An 18120-nucleotide genomic window follows, 5' to 3' on the forward strand; every position below is an offset into this window, starting at 1 on the left:
CCCATCTTCCCCCTCCCCCCCTCCATCCTCCCCCTCCTCAGCGTAATGAGAACAAAGGAAGGGATTGGGTATATTTTTTTTTTCGCTTTGCTTTGCTTTGCTCTCCCTCCTCCTCCCCCGAGTTTATCATGGAATTGGTGCAGCTCCAAAAGGTGCTTCCAAAGCCAGCAGATGACAATATTTCTACCAGGCTACTTTCATGTTAGCATTTGCAGACAGGGACCGTACTTCCCCTTTGATGCATTCTTAAACCCACATCCAAGGCTGGTACATTTCAGCAGATGCACATTTTATTAGAGAAAAGGAATTGAAGCAGCTTTACACAATTACTTCAATTACAGCTCAGTAATACAATCAATGCTAAGATCTTATTTTCTATATTCAAACCATGAACTCATCTATTCTATTCAAGGTCCACAGGGGAATATCCTAAACGTATACAAATACTGTAGGATTAAAACCTATACATATATATACCACTCCACTCTTGCGGAGTTTCTGGGTTTCTAACAAAATCAAGTATAGAAAATACTAAAGTAAGTGAAAAACCATTTTGCCTTCCAGTTGGCTTCACTGCAGTGACATTTTTACTACATCCTTGTGGTAGTACTCATAGCTCCTTCGAATAGTTTACCTAGCTTCACTTAATTTAAAATATTATCTCTGTGTATGAAATATGCCCAAAAATATTAAAAACAGTGCCAAAATAAAAAACCATAATTATATTAAATGGTTACTGTAAGTGATGATTTGCCCATGACATGGTCGTATTCAATAATTTATCTCTGAGAACTGAGCACAGAATCACTGACCTGTTTTACCACTGTGCCGGTGAAGTAAAGGACCACTCTACTCACACAAGTAATTGCTAGAAGCAAAATTACAGGTAAGTTTCCTAAAGGAGCCCTTTGAAAATAATTGCCCTTTGATTTATAGTTATTTAATGGAATAATCTATCAAACCTGCAAAATGTAGCATAATACCCTTTGGGACTAGCAAACACTGAAATAAATACATACACACCTGTGCACCCCAACAAGTAACGGCTGATCTATTACCCATGCACGTCAGGGATTATAACCAGACGATTACAACTGGAAAATTATTCTGGTTTTCCAGCTCTGTCAGCTCCTCTAATGCAAGATATTCTCCCTCCAAACCTTGCCTCAGGAATAATCATTTATTTCAAGGGGAAACATCCCTAGACAAGTTCATATAGATCTCCCGGAGGCAATGCCACTCAATAACTTGCACGGCAGGAACCGTGGCACCTGGCTATCACAACAAACACCTTTGGAGTCTACTCAGCGAGTATGTCCCTTCCACAGGGCTAGTGACAGGCATCCACAGACGCTCATCTGTGCTTTCATCTGCATACGAATATAACCAGTAACACAACACAAAACAGGTGACTTGCCAGCACCTGTGCCTGCTCCCTCACCTCTGTACTTTTTTGTTTCAGTCTGCTGTTTCTGCATGTGTTTGAACATATACACCCTTGTCCCCACCTGCAAAACCCCCTTCCAGGGACTTTCTCCCACAAGGGTTACATTTTGCCTTTGCTTGCAATCACCCTGCATTTATGTGACCTGTCATTGCATTAGACAAGTCCCCACAGGCTACAAGAGCAAACCCCAGCCCCCTAGATGGACATTTACATGCTAACCATCATAGATCTCCCCCCCTCTTTCACAAAATTCACCCCATCCATTCTCAACCCTCTTCCTACACTTCAATTCCCGCTCCTCGAGTCGCTTTCAAGAATTCTGCTATGCAGTAGGCGTCCTCAGGACTGTGGCAGACAGCCTCTGGGGACACAGCCCAGGGAGGCTGACGGACACCGTACAGGGTAGAAGAAAGTGCACAGAGGGCTGCTAAACTTGCTGCCTCTCAAACGGTTTTACCCATTCTGCCATTCCTTCATCAACAACGGGGAGCAGCACTTCTCTGACGCCCGGGAGTGATTACACTGATTTTAAATTCGCCCGTGATTAAACCCTAAGTTTCTAGCCCTTCCAAATGTTGCGTTGCAGTGTTCATGTCCTGAATTTGCAGGCAGATGGGATAATGCTAAAGTATGGAGAAAAAGACAGACTTGCCCCCATTCACCTTGCTGAAAGCCTCACTGAAAACCCTATGAAGAAATTGTACATTATTAATTGATATAGCAGGAAAACATCGCTGCTCTCTATAGTGTTTGAGTAGAATATAACTACTTTCTTTGCAGCTTTAACAGTTCTGAGAATCTAGTACGGTATCTGTATATTTGCATACAAAGGAAGAGGGGAAGAAGGGTGAAGAGAAAGTGGAAGGATGATGTTAAAGGGGAAGAAACATCTATGTACTCCAAGCAGGGAATTTCAAATGGCAATTCTTATTTAGCATCCCTTATTTTTTGAATGTGATGAAAAGACACTGAACAGTTTCTTGAAGAGCAGTCCTACCGAAGAAAGTGAAGGTCCTGGAGAGAAAATATAACATGGAGAATAGCAGGACGTATCAAGTGCCGAAGAAATAGCCTACTAATATTTTAACCAGGCATACTTTGACAAAGAATTTATTTCTCCCCCTACTTGTGTTTTAGCAAGAAGTATTTTCTACCCTGAGCACACGCACACACGCAATCAGTCCCTTACATTCCAGCACATCCACACCAAAACTTGCCATTCTCTCCAGTTCCCACTGACACTCAGTTCTTCTAATCCAGTTATAATGCCTTTTGTCATCCTCTGTGACTGGGGTGTTGCTTTCCCCCCCTCCACCTCGTCCACACAGCACCATTAGTGGCTTATCCTGCAGACTCATTTGCAGGTTTTCTCCTGAGGCAGGACAGGCGGCTAATAAATGGGACTCTCCTGGTTAGGCAGCATCAAGGGGCTGCCCAACGGTGAATCTTTTAAGATTCCCTACTTTACCACCTAGCGCCTATGAGAGGTTCATACAGGCATTGCAGAAGAAGAAACACTGTCCAAGCTAGAGATTATCTGCCTTCGCCTAAAGGCAGGCTGCATCCCCAATGCTACGTTACCAACTCTTGCATGGGGAGAAAAGAAGGATCATATCCTTTTGCCCTGTGCAGCCGTCATGCAGGAGACATGAATAATACATGCCCGTGCTCAGACCAGTGTAATCATGTGCACCAGGTATGAGACTTCTGTAACTGCCACCCGAAGCCCTGCTGCATCTTCAGCTTTTCTCTCACCTGCCCCTGCTCTTGGGTGCTGGGACAGATACAACTGGCTGATCCAAGCCATCATGGGCTCATGAGCAGCACCAAATACACATCATTACATAGCAGGAGCGGCAGTGGTGTGGCTGCTGGGAGCTCTCATTCAGTGGGACACTTGCACACAGCAAAATGAGTAACCCATCCCATGTGGGTGTCTCACATGTTGAGAAATGAGAAATAGAGGTGGTCTGCAGAGGCTGCGTTCATCTACCTACACACACACACACACACTACACACCCTCTGGCATACCTGACTAAGGACATCTTGGGGATATCCAGTCTTTTCACAAATACTCCCTCTTGGGCCATCCCTTATCACTGGCAGTGGCTGTGGCGCTGCAGCTTCACCAAAATAAAAAATATGATGCTGAGATGTGAAGAGGCATGCACCAGCATCTAGAGGCTTGATCTGCCCTCAGCCCTCCCCGTCAGTGGCGGTGGGACTAGACGTGCCTGCTTTGACACATTTTGTGGGGACAGGGACCCCACAAATATGCCTCACGGGACGACATGGGTGACTCCTTTTTTAATTCGCCATGACTAAATAACATTCCCATCATGGCAGATGGCAAGGAAGCCATCTGAGGCTGAGAAGAAACCGAAGGGGTTAAAGGCAAATCTGTGCCTCCTCCACTTGGTTAATTCCCCAGCAGCCTGATCCTATGTTGAGATGATTCAGGCCAGCGAGAGACTGCCACAGTCCCCAGGGGAGACCCCAGAGAAAAGACTCTTATTTCCTGTTCGGGAGGATTAAGTACAAGGCCATTGACAAATCACAGTAAACATCTGGATGTGAGCACTCCATCTATCAAGGCCTAATCCATGAAGTTATTCATTAATGAATTCAGCAAATTCACACTGTTCTATATATAGAGTCGGCTGATCTTTTTTTGTGTTTGGCTTGGAGGTGTTTTACATCTGTATCAACAGATTTTTATTTATTGTACAAGCAATCTACTGCATTCTGGTTTTGCTTAATTAATTGTTTAGAGTAATTCTTCTGCTTTTTTTGAAAAACCACACACACTGTCATAATTTCTGATAGTACATAATAAAAATCCGATAGTTAAACCCCAACCACGTTCCTGCATTTTATATTATTTTGCAATTTTAAACCCAAGTTCCTCTGGAAACTTTCCATCATACACTGATGGAAAAAACATTAAATAGTAATTGATTTTCTTTTCTGTATTTTGTTTTGATTAAAATGAGAATCCCTCTCATTTATCTTCAGAGAGAAAGTAAGCATTGAGTAAATGGTCTGGTTAATTCAAAAGTAATTTGATCAGAACATCCATAATTTACATTGACTGGAACAGCAGAAAAGATGCTGAGCACTACCAGATATCAGGCTTATTCATTTAAACAGACTACTTGCATTATGCTTTACATCTTGTGAATGTAAACTACTCCAAGAACATATAATGACCCACATTTTATAAGGGGGAAACTTGCACACAACCGTGCCCTTAAAAGTCATCTATTAAGCTTGAAAAACACTCCAGTCTGCTCACACGCAAACCAGGCCCTGTAGCGGAGGGCATTGTTTTTCACACAGCTGTGCTATCTTGTTTCCAGTGAAATCTGCGGGCTTTCTCATTGATATTGGTGGAATCAGCATTTGGCCCAGAGGTTTTTATAAATCCAGCTGTGACAGGGTATTTTCAATTCACCCGCAAAGCTTTGGACTCTGCCAGACAGCATGAATCATCCAAACTTGCCATTTGTAATTCCCAGCCTTTTTGACTTACAGTGCTTTATTGTGCTGTAATCTTTAACTCTAGGGACTTGATTTTAAAGGGAAAATCTCATTCTGTGCCTTTATTCTCTTTTAAACTCCAGGAACATGTACCTCTACTCTCGGCTTTTTGCTCTTGTCACAACAGGATGCCCCAAGTGGACAATGCCAACTGTGATATCCCAGTGTAAAACAGAAGAATGAAGACAAGTGAGCGCAATCAAAAGGAGGAAAGAATCAAGACCTGCAGAGCCACTCAGCTATACTATGCAATTTAATCTTCACTGCTAGTGCAAGTACTCACACAAGTGAATTTTGTTTGCATTGATTCTTTTTGTAATGGCTGTACTCCATACCAATATTTAGGTATGCAAAGCATGGTCTTCCTGGGCAAACTTGATCCCCCCTTATCACCCAACTGCAAATACTTCATTTTCATCCTATGGCCATTGAAGTCACACTGACAAAAAGCTCTTACTCGTTCAAAAGTGCAAGATCAGGCCACTCACTCAGGCTGTGAGTGGAACAGATAGATCAAAGGTTGCATGTCTAGGACAAATAGTTACACTGGCACATGATTTAGGGGATCAGTCACTTACTTCAAGTTGTTAGGTAGCAAATTCATACTTTTGTATTTTGTTACCAGCTCTGTGGCCAGTCACAGTCCAGAATCCATTGCAGGAAGCTCAGTTATACACGGACACAACTTGAGCTTCACAGGCTGCTTAAAAAAAAGCTAAATGATGTGTTTACAAATTTATATTTTTTAAAAAGGAGTGGATTTGCAAAAAATATTGACTAATCACATCCAAATTTCCTGCTTATTTCTAATTTTTAAGCAGTCATGAACTATGAATGAATCAAGGAAAATCAAAATATGTGATGCTTACTCTGGTATAAAATTATTAGTGAAGCCCTTGAAATTAGTAACTACAATCTGAAAAAGCTTATGTGAAGGGAAACTAAGGTTGACACGTACTCATGATCCCCTCACATATAGGAAAAAAGAGTTAAATTAATTAGATTTCTTTATAAGCACAGATAAATTATCCAGCTGCAGGAAGGTACACTCTACTATGAAACTAGGGGACCAAAAGTGAATCATTAAGCGCATAGGAGTAATGAAACAGCTTTACTTGCACTAAATCTTCAGTACTGGAGAGGTCTCTGGGGAAGCCCTTAACATGAATACAGTATGTCAGATACACAGCAGGATTTTCTTCCATACTCACCAGTGAAAATCAGAAGAAAGACTATTCAAATCAATGAAATTACATCTATGATGTATCACTGTGGTAATGTAAACGAATCCTTTGCGTATGTGTGTGAAGGGCAGGAGGGCAAGGAATGGAAGAATACTGTTTTATCTTATACATGTGCGTGCAGTAGCTAAAGGAAAGGCTTGGCAAGGTGAAGGAAGGTGAAAGGAAAGGTGAATACAGACCGATGATGAACAAGTTGCATTTCTTTTGCATAGCCACTAAATTCCAGATTGGGGTAGAGCACACAATTTTTCTTTTGTGCACGCCCATTTGCTAGGTTCAGAGTAGCATCTGAACATTCCCAGAGGAGCTAGACTTTCATACTTTTGAGGTGAATTTGGCTTGGCAATGGCAATGCATCTAAATTACTAATTCTAATATTCTCCTTCAAGAGCTTTGTGTTTCAACTGTGAAAAAAATCACTGCTCCATAATACTAGTTTTAATCAACAAAAGTAGAGTGCAGTCAATAAATATCACATTGTAGTTTAAAATCGGAATTTAGCATTTTCAAAGCACTACCAGGTCAGGACTTTAACAGTATTTTACTGTCTGCAGATGAATGTAAGTGGCAAATTCTAGTTGCAGTCAATTTAGAAGCAAAAAAGGAGCCAATAAGGGACATGATAAAGTCAATGGAGCTATGTATCTTTGCACTAGCCAGTGAATTGACTTTATACATATTGTATTAATACTCGTACACATTGGTAGCGGACATAGTTGCTTATAGTGATGTAAGACTTTTTATCTTTGATGAGAAGCAAAATTTTAAAATGATGACAATAATAATAAACAACAACAACAACAACTCTGAGGGAAAAAGGTATTAATAGGCAATCTCAATCTATTCTTTTTATTAAAAAAATACAGCATCTCTAAGGAGGAATGCCAAGTAGTCTTCATGCATTAAACGGTCTCTATTGTTAGGAGCACAACTAAAGGCAAACAAGCATTCCAGAAAGTGATACGTGATGGAATCATGCATTAGTTTATTTCTTACAATGAAAGTGCTAATAATGCCTTCTTTAGTTTCAGAATGGTGAAGGAACAGAGGCATCTGTCCAGTTGGATGTAATGTCCAGTTTCCTTCCTGCTTATGTTAATATACAGTCAAACCATCAGGGCCATATATCTGTAATTCACCCCAGTCCTAGTGGGAGCTTTCTCAATAGGAAAGGCTGGGATGCAGCGTACAGGTGAGTGCATCCTGCAGTTCCAGTGAGTTCCTGGCTGCTGTTGTTACTTGGACGCTGCTTTCAGGCTGGAGGCACGTGACCCTGCCTGATCTAGAACAGTAAGCTGATAGAGTCTTAGAAATGCAAAAAAATCCTTTATAGCCTAAGAAATGAGAAAAGGAGTCATGGTTGAATGGTAGACCTTGTGAACTGAGCTAACAGACAGAAGGAAAGGAGGAGATCTTCTGGTGCTAATTTCATGAAGGCTGCTATGTTGATGACTACTTGGCTTGGCTTTGCATCAGTTTCAATTAAGTGTACTCCTCAATACCTTAGTCCCTGAGTTTATGTCATTCCTTTTTTCTTCCTAACTTAAGATATTTGAAGGCAACCGTGAGTCTGCACACAAAAGCCTTGCACGCACTCCCCAAATATATTTTCCTCATGCAGTCATGTTAGATGCAGCAGTGAATGTGCAGGTTCATCGGACTGCGCTCACTCTCCTCTTTGATTTTCTTTAAGTTAGCTTCTCCTGCTTTCCCCTAATGTAGGTCCGATAGTAGAAGTGTAGGAAGAGAACAATGAGGCTGAGAATGTAGAGGAAGACTGCAATGTTGAAGCCATCAGGGAATGGGCATTCTGTGAAGAGGTTGTAGGAAGAATGAGCAGCAATGGCTACAAACTGGCACTGGAAGAGGGGGAAAAAAGAAGCAGCCAGATTAGGGATCCTACATGAGACATACCTCAACTGACAGTTTGGTCCATCACCAAAAGTATCACAACAAACTAGCAGTGACATCCCTGAAAAACTTGACTTTCAAGCCTAACACTGTTTTCCCAACATGAAAGGCTGTCACGTGTCCACCAAACATTGAGGCTTGCCCACTGCTGCAAGGAGCAGGTTTGGAACCCAGCCTCTCCCACCTAGAAGCAGACCACTGCCCTTGTGCCACTTCTCTGCCATGGGCCAGTAGCTGAGATCTTGGAATATGGAAAATAAAGGTGGGAGACTCCTCTTCGCTGATGGTAATCATATTACTATACCCATAAAGATTTTGATTTGTATTTTAGCTTACATAGAAGAATTACAGATGCTACTTCTATTAATTTAAACATTAATCCTTTTTTTTTCTTTTAACTAACTCACCTGTCTCAATATCCTGAAGCAATGAGTTTCACCTACTGAAAATATGTTAAATAAAAACTGATTTCCTGTGCTATATTTTGCATGACAAATACCTTTTCACTTTATGCAATGCTTTCTTGTTCTGCTTTTGCCATTAAGTATAAATAAGAATTCTGGACCAGCCTTCAGTACACCACTATACATATACCCTAGCTCTTCTTCCTCTTCTCTGGTAACTGCAGTTTTTGTTTGTGAAACCTCACTTTGTATGGAATTAACTCTCCAACATGCTTAACTATAGTCATTGTCCTTGTCTGGAACATTGTTTTTATGCTGTATCTTTGAAAAACCATAGGGTTGTCAGGATTTGTCACCTCTTCAGAGATGAGGGAAAGAAAATCCAAAGGGATTCTCTACAGAAAGAGTAAAACTCACATATTTTTCTTTAACTCGCCTCTGCCTACAGTTAGACATACTCTTCCTTTTTGAAGAAACAGAATGAAGGCCACCCACTCTCCTGTCCTCCTGAGAATCCGAAGTTTTCCCTAGTTGCTGCCCCACACCTCTCAAAATCAAGCTGTTTTCAGGGCTCCAGAGGGTAAAAGCCTGCCATATACAACAGAAAACAGAGATGTCTAATTTTTAATGTTTCTCTCTCCTTCCCATTACACAGGTGAGGACTTATTAGCTGATGTGGTCACTGAAGGCCTCTTGCTGGTTTTTTGAGTACCATTCAGAGCAGGTCACCAATCAGTTCACATCTTGCAGTGGTACATGTGGACACCTAAGGACACAGTGATTTCCACAGGCAGCAAACAGAAAGACTTGAGCCAGTGAGGGGACAGAGATAGACAGCAGGGGTCATCACACCCGAGACATGGAAGTGCAGAGACAAACACATGAAATTAATTACCAGTTGCATGATGGTTAGGTAACGCTTCCACCATAGGTAACGGTGCATTTGTGGTCCCAGGCTGGCCAGGGCATAATAGCCGTACATGAAGATGTGTACAAAGGAGTTTAGCATCCCAATAAAGAAGGCTGAGGAGTAAAGAAGACAGGATGAAGAAGACACACAAACCATTTAAGACTAACCCTGTGATGACCCCACAGCCACTACGATGATGCTGTGAAAATACATCACATCACACCTATGCATGAACCTTCAATCCAGACTCTGCCTAGGAAGAATGTCATATTCTCCCTTCTCCTTTCAGCATATCTCCATCCCATATCTAGTGTTCAGAGACAGAGAAGAGAGCTTCAACGGCAGAGGAAAGAATTCTTGATCTTCTGACCTAAGCATTTCATACCATTTTGGTATCAAGACCGTGTAGTCAAAATGACTTCCCAAAAAAGAAATACCCCAGAATGTTGTATAGGGCCTACCTATAGTGGTCTAGTTCTCTCTGTCAGTTACAGGTGCTTCTCTTTGGTGGGGCGAAAAGGAGAATCAGCCTGGATACAGACTAGAAAAGGAGTGAGGACTAGGCTGGACCCATTCAGAGCAGGAGAGCTAGAACCTGGGCTGCTGCACCAGGCCCAGCTGAACAGGGACTGAGAGAGCACTGGTCTGGGTGGAGATATATAAGTAGACCTTCTACAGGATGTTATTGTTTGATTTGTGCAAGGAATGAGTGGCACATTCTCATTTTGGATGAGGTGGTGAATATAGCAGTCTAAATAGCCCAAAGAGCTGAGCAGATGGTATCAACTGAAACACACATATTTTTCATACCTTTGGAAGTAGGTGAGCTCCCTACCTGCCAGTCAGGCCATCTGCACTGTTTATGCTATCTCCACAGCAGAAGAAAAATTGAAACACAAGGTGTCTACAGAAGCATACCTTGTCCTCCAGGCACATATTTGACCCCTGACCACCAGTTGAACAGCATCGTGCCATGATGGTACACATGCAGAAAAGTCACCTGTTCTTGTTTCTTGCGCAGAATAAAGAAAACCTGAAAGAAGAGAGACAAAGGAAAATCTTGAATTGATGTGTTTAGACAAAAGATTTTACACTAAATGTGGTAAAAATATGATTCTGAATCTCCCAAACCCATTTCCTCTGCTGCAGATAAAAACTGCTGAATCTCAACACATGCAATAGATTGTATATTATCTGGCATGGGGAAGAACTGGAAGGTAGAATTTCTTCCACAGAACCCCAGCAATTTTTAACTTTGGATTCAGGTCCCAAGGTCCAAAGGAGACACATTTGAGTGTCAGACTGAGCTTCCATATAATTTGCAGCTGCTTGCGTCTGGTCCTTTTCAGTTCATGGGTTAGATGTTTACGGGTACCAGAGAATGATCCACAGAAAAAGTGTTGTGTTGTGTTGAATGCCCAAGCTCTTCTGGAATTTGCATAGTAAAGAGAATTATGTTGGCAGATGAATACGTGTTATGTCACTGTATTTCAGCACGCACATGCACACACACATGCATACAAAGTGAATCTGCTTTTCAGGGACTCAGGACTGACATAAAGCTGCTTTTGTTGATGATGGAAACAGTGACAAAATTGGTCAACCCAATGGAAATAGGCCTAGAAGGGCTCCACATGTTGATTCACTTTTCAGACAGTGTGTTGTCAACTTATCCCCCAAAGAGCACTAGTCTGTGAAGTCTTAGACAGGCTTGGACACAGTTTACTCCTGCTGACAAAGCAGAGAGATGGGATTCCCTTGTTCAGTCAACTATTTGTAATACAAGACACCTGAAGACAAGCTACAAAATGGTACTGTCTTCAGGTTAACTTTCAATTTCACACGGGGCACAAACCTTTAACCCACAACTTTGGGATTATCTGTGGCAGTAAAAATACCGGGACACATACTTGTACATTTCCAGTTTCTTTACTGCCCAGCTAACCGCTATTATTCAGACAGATGGATACTGTCTGGCAGCCTTAATCAACTGGTAGCTGATAACTTGGGGGACCATGTGGCAATAGCCACCGTCAAAGCTCCTCCCCTAGCGCTGTTGTTAGGAGGGAATGCCCACCCGCAGGAAGGGTGCTGGGGAGCGAATGCGTGCAGCCACTGCGACAAAGACCAGCAAACTGGACAGCAGTGGTTCTTTTGTTCTGGAAAGGAGCTTTTGAGGAAGCCTAGCAGTACGATATCCAGTGGCGGTGCTGGACTCTTGCAGGCCAAATGCTGTCAAAAACCAGCATGATGAAGCTGAGCCCTCTTCTTTAACAGTATTAGCCTTATTCCCACAAACAGGCAGAGCAGAACACATGAAAACAGCATTTACTGAAAAGCATCAACCAAATCAATACAGGATCAACTGAGGACACTAGTTTTTGGCACCCTGCCCCTTTCCGACAAGGAAGCGATTTATTTACAGCACTAGTCCCGCCATGGAGCGGAGCTGAGTCCTCCTTACCGTATCAAGCAGCTCGATGACTTTGGAGAAGAAGAACCACCAACACACTCTTGCCATCTGCTGGGCAGCACAAGGAAAAGCTGTTAGACCTCAAAGCAAAATCACTGCTCAGTCTCACTGCCTGAGATTTTCAACTATGCACTATGTGAAGGCTTCCCACCTGGGATCGACAGCGAAAGGGAAAAACTAAGGGGATTCTTTTTATGGCTGTTGCCTTTTTTTTTTTTTCCTGTTGATGTGTGAGGAGGATAGGCATTCAGGGCTGCTTTGGCTGGTCAGATGATTGGTTTGCTGATTTGCTTGCTCTTTGATGAGGCAAGGGTGAGCTGCTCAGAAACTGTTTCTAGCCTGATGGCAAGTATTAAAAAAACTGAAAGGATAATACCCATGCTTGCATCTGTTCAAAGCCTATTTATATCTGGAAGCAAAGCATAATAGGTTTGAATTCAAACAAAAAACTCATGCAGTATTTTGGAAAGGTGAAGCTGGTGGGAACCATCTCACCCTGTGACGACCAGAAAAGGAATAGTTTTAGCCAAATCCCTCCGCTAAAAGCAATGCTGAGTAAGATTTATGTCATGCAAATTGATTTTTGTGTTGATAGTGATCACCCAGAATCCTTAGATAGTCAATGGAGAATCACATATATTTCAGACGTAATTTGCAATATCTACACTAGACATCTATCTTCAGATGGTAGGATCACCCTCTCTCCAGTGATCAAAGAGGGAACTTCGATGGCTATGTTGACTGAGATGATTAATTTATAGAGAACTAAAGCAAAGTACAACGGTTGAAGCAGACAATTCAGTGAAATAGATTTTACAAGCAACAAACTGGAGTAAAAGCCTTCTTTATGAGCAAAACAATCTGCATACCCATGGGAGGAGCAGGGCCTAAGGCAAGCTTTGTATAGAACTGTACCCTCATTCCTAGTTCACTTCGGCTGTAATCCACTGGCTGGCACAGGTAGCTGTAGTCGTCCAAGATTGAAGTTACCAGAAACTGAAATAAAAGAAAAGCAATAGAGATCCCTTTTCTGTTCAACACCATCTGTTCCAAAAAGATGTGCCTATTAATGCCAAAATAATAGGGTATTAATCTAGTACTCACTGACAGAAAGTCCCTGTAATTTATAAAGTGGAGCAAATAGTGAAAACCTAAAACAAAGTGCTTCACATCCTGTTTGTAATCTGAAAAAGAAAATTCGGTATGGGCATATTTGTAACTCTTTATGTATTCACTGGAGTGCTCAAAAACACTTCAGTAGGAACAGTGAATTCTAGGCTTCAGAATCTCTCTGAGACTACACTGTTTTCCTTTGCAAAGATTCCATACTGTTTTATTTTGGCTGGTTGCATTTGCCTATTAATTGGACAGACAAAACCTGGACCGAGTAACCAGTATAACTGAACAACCAAGCACAGACAAGCAGTTTTCATACCTGTCCTCCGATTGAGTAGTATTTGCTCAAAAATATTGCAATTTGCTTTAACTAAATGTAATGATTGTGTTATAAACTAAAAGGGCAAGTTTGTCGACATCAAAATGCTTTTTCAAACCTATTCAGCCATGTTCCCTTGAAGAGTTTTCAGTGGCCTACACAAACTAGGGAAAGGCTTGTAGACAGGCTTATGTACTGAGAACAATCAGAAAACAATGTCATCGATACTCTCAGCAGCAGGAAGCTGAAGTGTGCTTGGCACTTTCGGGGAGGACTGCGTAAGTCTAGAAAAGTGGTTCTCTTTCTCAGAGATGTGTCCCTCACCAGCCAGACCCAAGACGAAATGAGGAGTTTCCACATCTTCTGTATGCTCTGTGTCTACCAGGGAGATCTCAACTTTCAACTCGTTCAGTCGGGAACCTCTCAATGTTAATTTTATGAATGAGAGGAAGATTGACAAATGAGAGGAAATGAGGTATGCTTTGGAAATAATGCTTTCAACGGGGCAATACTGCTTTTCCTGTAGCAAAACCTGGACATGTCCAAGTCAGCTCCCACTCCCTTCATTAGAGTCCATCAGCAAAAGCTGTTGAAATGGCTCTGGCTTTCAGACACTTCCCGGATGCTTACCTAGGAGCCAATCCTGTCTCCTCACCTCGTAAAACATGTAGCTTGATAATGTCATCATGGCTAGATTGTAGGCAATCAGCAGGCCTCGCAGCTTCAGTGGCTTCCGCTGACGCATGCAGAAGGGCCCCAGTGCCACGACAAAGAGGTAGAAGGCAAAGAGAAGTGTGACTGGAAGTGGAGAGTAGACCAGAGGCCACGGGTCTGTCCTTGGATCTGAAAAGCAAAACACACAGGCAAAGCTGGCACATCACATACGCTATAGGGCAAATACATTTAATTACTTCCCTTTAGCATGGTCTCTGCGGCATGCTCTCTGGCAGGAAGAAAACTGGTGTCTCACGTGTCTGTACAAGGCAGTACCACAGTCCTTCTCCTCCCCTGGAGCTCCATGTGCCAGACTGTGCTAAAAGGCTTCAGCACGACATTCAGTTTGAGACTGGAATACTAGAAGACTGCTCTGCTGAGCACCAGCCCTCTGCAGCACAGCAAGGAACAGACCTTTCTTGTCAGGACCTGGAGCCCCCACCACAGGCTGCGAGACTGTCCCACACACATGGGCAAAAGAAGTAGTTCAAGAGACAAGCAGCAGGGATGCACAGAACAAACCAAACGGTTCCTGGCGCTTCAGGAGTGTAAATCTTTACAGCTGAACAATAAAATTGTTTCAATGACTGGTGTTATTTCCTTCCTGCCCCACAATGCTCAAGACATCTGAAATTTTCCACCCCTTCATTTTCACATCTCCTCATAGGGTTGACTCTATTAAAAGCATGCCATTTCAATGGAAAATGACACAGGAAAAACACTTTTCCCTGCTAAAACTGCTCTTCAGTCCTACAGCAAAGGAAAGATCAACAGATTTTCTGTCATGCCACCTCCTCCTAAACCTGCCTCATCCCTGACACACAGAACTGCAGGATACATGATATCTGCAAAAACATCACAGTTCCCATTCATGCTTTCATCTCCTATTCCCATTCTGGTCATTGCTCTGCTAAACTCCCTCAGTATCTCCCTTTGCTTCTGGACCTGCCAGCCCCAAGCCCTAGACCCCTCTCACTGTTCTAGGCCTGGGATCCTCGCAGAAGTCCTCTATTGAATTTTGGTCCTTGGCTCACTGGTGAGCTCATGGACCTCAGGGTATTTTTTTTTTTTAAATGCCACCCCTGTCCACATGACTCTCTTAATCCCCGTCCCTTCTAAACCTTCCAGTTCTTTACTATTCCTGTTATGGGCTGTGTCAAGAATCGTAGAATTGTTATGGCTGGGATGAGACCTTTAAGATCATCAAGTCCAACCATTAACCTAGCACTGACAATTTACCACTAAACCATGTCCCTCAGCACTACATCTACATGTCTTTTAAATACCTCCAGGGATGGTAACTCCTCCACTTCCCTGGGCAGCCTGTTACAAAGCTTGATGACAACCCTTTCAGTGAAGAAATTTTTCCTAATATCCAACCTCAACTTCCCCTGGTGCAACTTGAGGCCATTTCCTCTTGTCCTATCGCCTGTTACTTGGGAGAAGAGACCGACCCCCACCTCTCTACAACCTCCTTTCAGTGTGCTCATATGTAAAAAAGTGTGCTCATATGAGGATCGTGGTCCTTCAAGGTTTGTTCTTCACGTTCAAGCAATTTATGTGGAAATTCCTATTTAAGACAGCATTTACACCTACCTCCATTTTCAATGATCCAGTTGTAGAATTGCTGAGTTTTCTGCCAAACTGAAGCCATCACAAGTTCTGGAAAGAAATTAAAATTAGCATCTCCAGGATCAGATTAACCACTTTTATCCTAGCCTTGACTGAGTCTTGAATAAGGAGCCTCCTTAGACAAAGGCTCAGGATTACAGCTAACGAAAAGAAAATAGTTTGCTCTCCGTAGAAATTTAAATTTCGTACCAGAATTAGGGTCAGGTTTAAAAAAGGAAGGAAGAGAACACCGTGCAATGATTAGCTACTTAACTTTGATTTCCAGCTTTTGATATTTTGTTGAAGTTTCGCCTCTAAAAATACTCTGAGTAGCTGCCTGCAAAATACCAGAGCCAAGAGCTCTGTGTACCATGTTGGGAAATTGGTCACGTGGCACTTTTTCCTAAAGCAGTGTAGGCACAACATTCACACAAGGACACACGCCAGGTGGCATAACTGCATCCTTCTGCAGGCATTCTTGGAGATTCGCACTGCTAGCAGGCAGTTTGGGATTAATTCAGTACTGCTGCAACTCCAGAGATGTTAACTGAGTTACGTTGGTTATTTGGCTTTCTGAGGCCCGGTTTATACATTAAGTTTGTTTTGCTTCATCTCGTATATATTCTATAATATAGTATATGAAATTAGAATACTCATATATAATACGATGCTCCTCCTCTTCCCTTCTTTCCTTTAGCAGGGAGATCTTCTTAATGGCATTTGGAAGTTCACCTAGAAAACACTTTTCTGCGGTTACTTTCAACAGCTTGTGTTATCTGCCCTAGTTCTGTCCGTTAGCAAATACACAGGACCAGCTTCCTTCCAGTTTCATCTCCTCCCAGTATAGAGAAAAGCACATTTTCTCCTTTGACTTCTAACAGACTGCTGAGTACAAGAGTAGCCGCGCTTCCTTTGCACCTGTCCCCTACTCTCCTGTGCCCACTGGGCTCCTACAACAGCACTACTGCTTGTGCAATACACAGCAGAGAAAACTGTAGCCCAATATAAGGCCTCTTATACCGGTATAAATGTGTCTTGTGGAGCCTTATGAATATGAACAGTTTCTTAACACCCAGACCCCATAGTTCTGCTGGAACTACAAATGCATAGAGCGTGCCTGGCACCGTTTACCAACTGTACTTCTGACTTTGCACATCTGGATAAAACCTGTTCAAATTAACAAGGCGTTGCTGTATCCTAGTTGTATACAGACTCACTCTGGTGAAACGTGACACGCAACGAAACCTACGCCCCCCTGGCTGCAGACCTCACAGCCTGGCATGCGACCGCAGATACAGCACCATGTTGGTGACAGAAGCATACTTGCCCAAATTTCTCTCCGGCAGTCAATCACTGCAGTCAAAACCCTTTTTGGTGCGTTTCTCTGACACGCACCCCGAGACCCTCAGCACAAACACATCTCATACGCATCCTGACACAGAGACACACGCCCTTGTAATCTGGGCCGAATCTGCCAGCAGAGAGATTAGACAGTGATTATCAGCTGGCTCAGAGTCAATCCAGCAGGGATTTCATACGGTTAACATGCCCTCAAACAATCCATACGCATTCCAGCTCACTCCACTCCGCTTCCTCTGCCTCCCCCCAGCCGTCAGCCTGTAATGAAGGGGGAAACCCAGGAAGCGGGAACAGACTTACCCCAGCAGTGCAGCTGGCTTCGCGCCTCCCTTTCTTCAGGGGCGTCCTCAGCACGCAGCCGCTGCTTCTCTCACTCCGGCTGCATGTGGCAGGCAGCAAAACAAGAAGCTGCAATTAAGCAGCTTCAAAAAAGCAGGCGCCTTTCTCCTCGGCTTTCTTCTCTGCAGGTGAGGTGAGTACGTCACCTGCTGGGTCTCACGCAGGGGTGGTGGGTCTTCACACCTCTTAAGCACGATTCAGGGTCTCCCAGCAGTACCCACTGGTAAAACCACGGCGAGCTGCAGGCACCGTGGTGTTGTCTCGTAACTTTGCCGGAGTGGAGGTTACATCACATACTCCTCCCCCTCCCTCTCTTGCCTCTCCCCACATGATTTATCAGATTAGGGGACCGGAAAGAGGAGGAAAACGAATGCGGAAGAGGACTGGGATTCCCCAGGAGTGAACCACTGACCTTTAGTGTCACGCTTGGGAGCCTGGCCAAGTGGGAGCCAGGCCAGCATTTCTTCTGCAGTTTTCTTCAGGACATGCCATGACAGCGTTTCAAATAGTAAAAGATGAGGAATCATGCCTGGACAAGACCCTGGAAAACAGTCTGTTCGGAGCACTCCTTCAGCCCATCACAAGGGGCTGTCAATGAGCCTTTTGTGCATTCAAAGTAAGTCCAAACCATAAAATGAGGGAGCAGAGAATGGTGGGAACACCCATCCACTCACTCACTCACTCTGGGAGGGCAGAGCACAGTCAGCTGGAGTCACCCCTTCGTATCCAGCC

The 18120-nt window shown here is 43.2% G+C and overlaps 1 protein-coding gene across 3 annotated transcripts; it reads right to left on the minus strand.

Moving 5' to 3' along the window:
- Positions 1-336: 336 nt before the first annotated feature.
- On the minus strand, positions 337-17662 carry LOC128904387 (elongation of very long chain fatty acids protein 4-like). Of its 3 annotated transcripts, none has more exons than XR_008464491.1 (10): positions 17350-17662; positions 16344-16422; positions 15676-15741; positions 14021-14208; positions 12846-12926; positions 11922-11978; positions 10376-10490; positions 9443-9570; positions 3024-8042; positions 337-2984 (listed from the first exon to the last, which is right to left on the minus strand). XR_008464491.1 is itself a non-coding variant. In XM_054188633.1 (9 exons), the coding sequence occupies exons 2-9, from the start codon at positions 16345-16347 to the stop codon at positions 7921-7923; spliced, it is 810 nt and encodes a 269-aa protein (XP_054044608.1). In that variant the 5' UTR covers positions 16348-16422; positions 17350-17662; the 3' UTR covers positions 337-7920. The 3 variants fall into 3 exon arrangements, 1 of the variants encoding a protein (XP_054044608.1); XR_008464490.1 differs by having other exon boundaries at positions 3024-8091; XM_054188633.1 differs by having other exon boundaries at positions 337-8091.
- Between the last annotated feature and the right edge of the window lie 458 nt (positions 17663-18120).

Source organism: Rissa tridactyla, chromosome 1 (assembly GCF_028500815.1).
Source record: "Rissa tridactyla isolate bRisTri1 chromosome 1, bRisTri1.patW.cur.20221130, whole genome shotgun sequence".
Taxonomy (NCBI): Eukaryota; Metazoa; Chordata; class Aves; order Charadriiformes; family Laridae; genus Rissa; species Rissa tridactyla.

Coding starts and splice junctions, on each gene's coding strand:
- LOC128904387 (XM_054188633.1), bottom strand. Junction 11,979..12,845: donor GAAGTGAACTAGGAATGAGG/GTACAGTTCTAT, acceptor GCTGCCCAGCAG/ATGGCAAGAGTGTGTTGGTG. Junction 10,491..11,921: donor TCATCGAGCTGCTTGATACG/GTAAGGAGGACT, acceptor CTCTTCTTTCAG/GTTTTCTTTATTCTGCGCAA.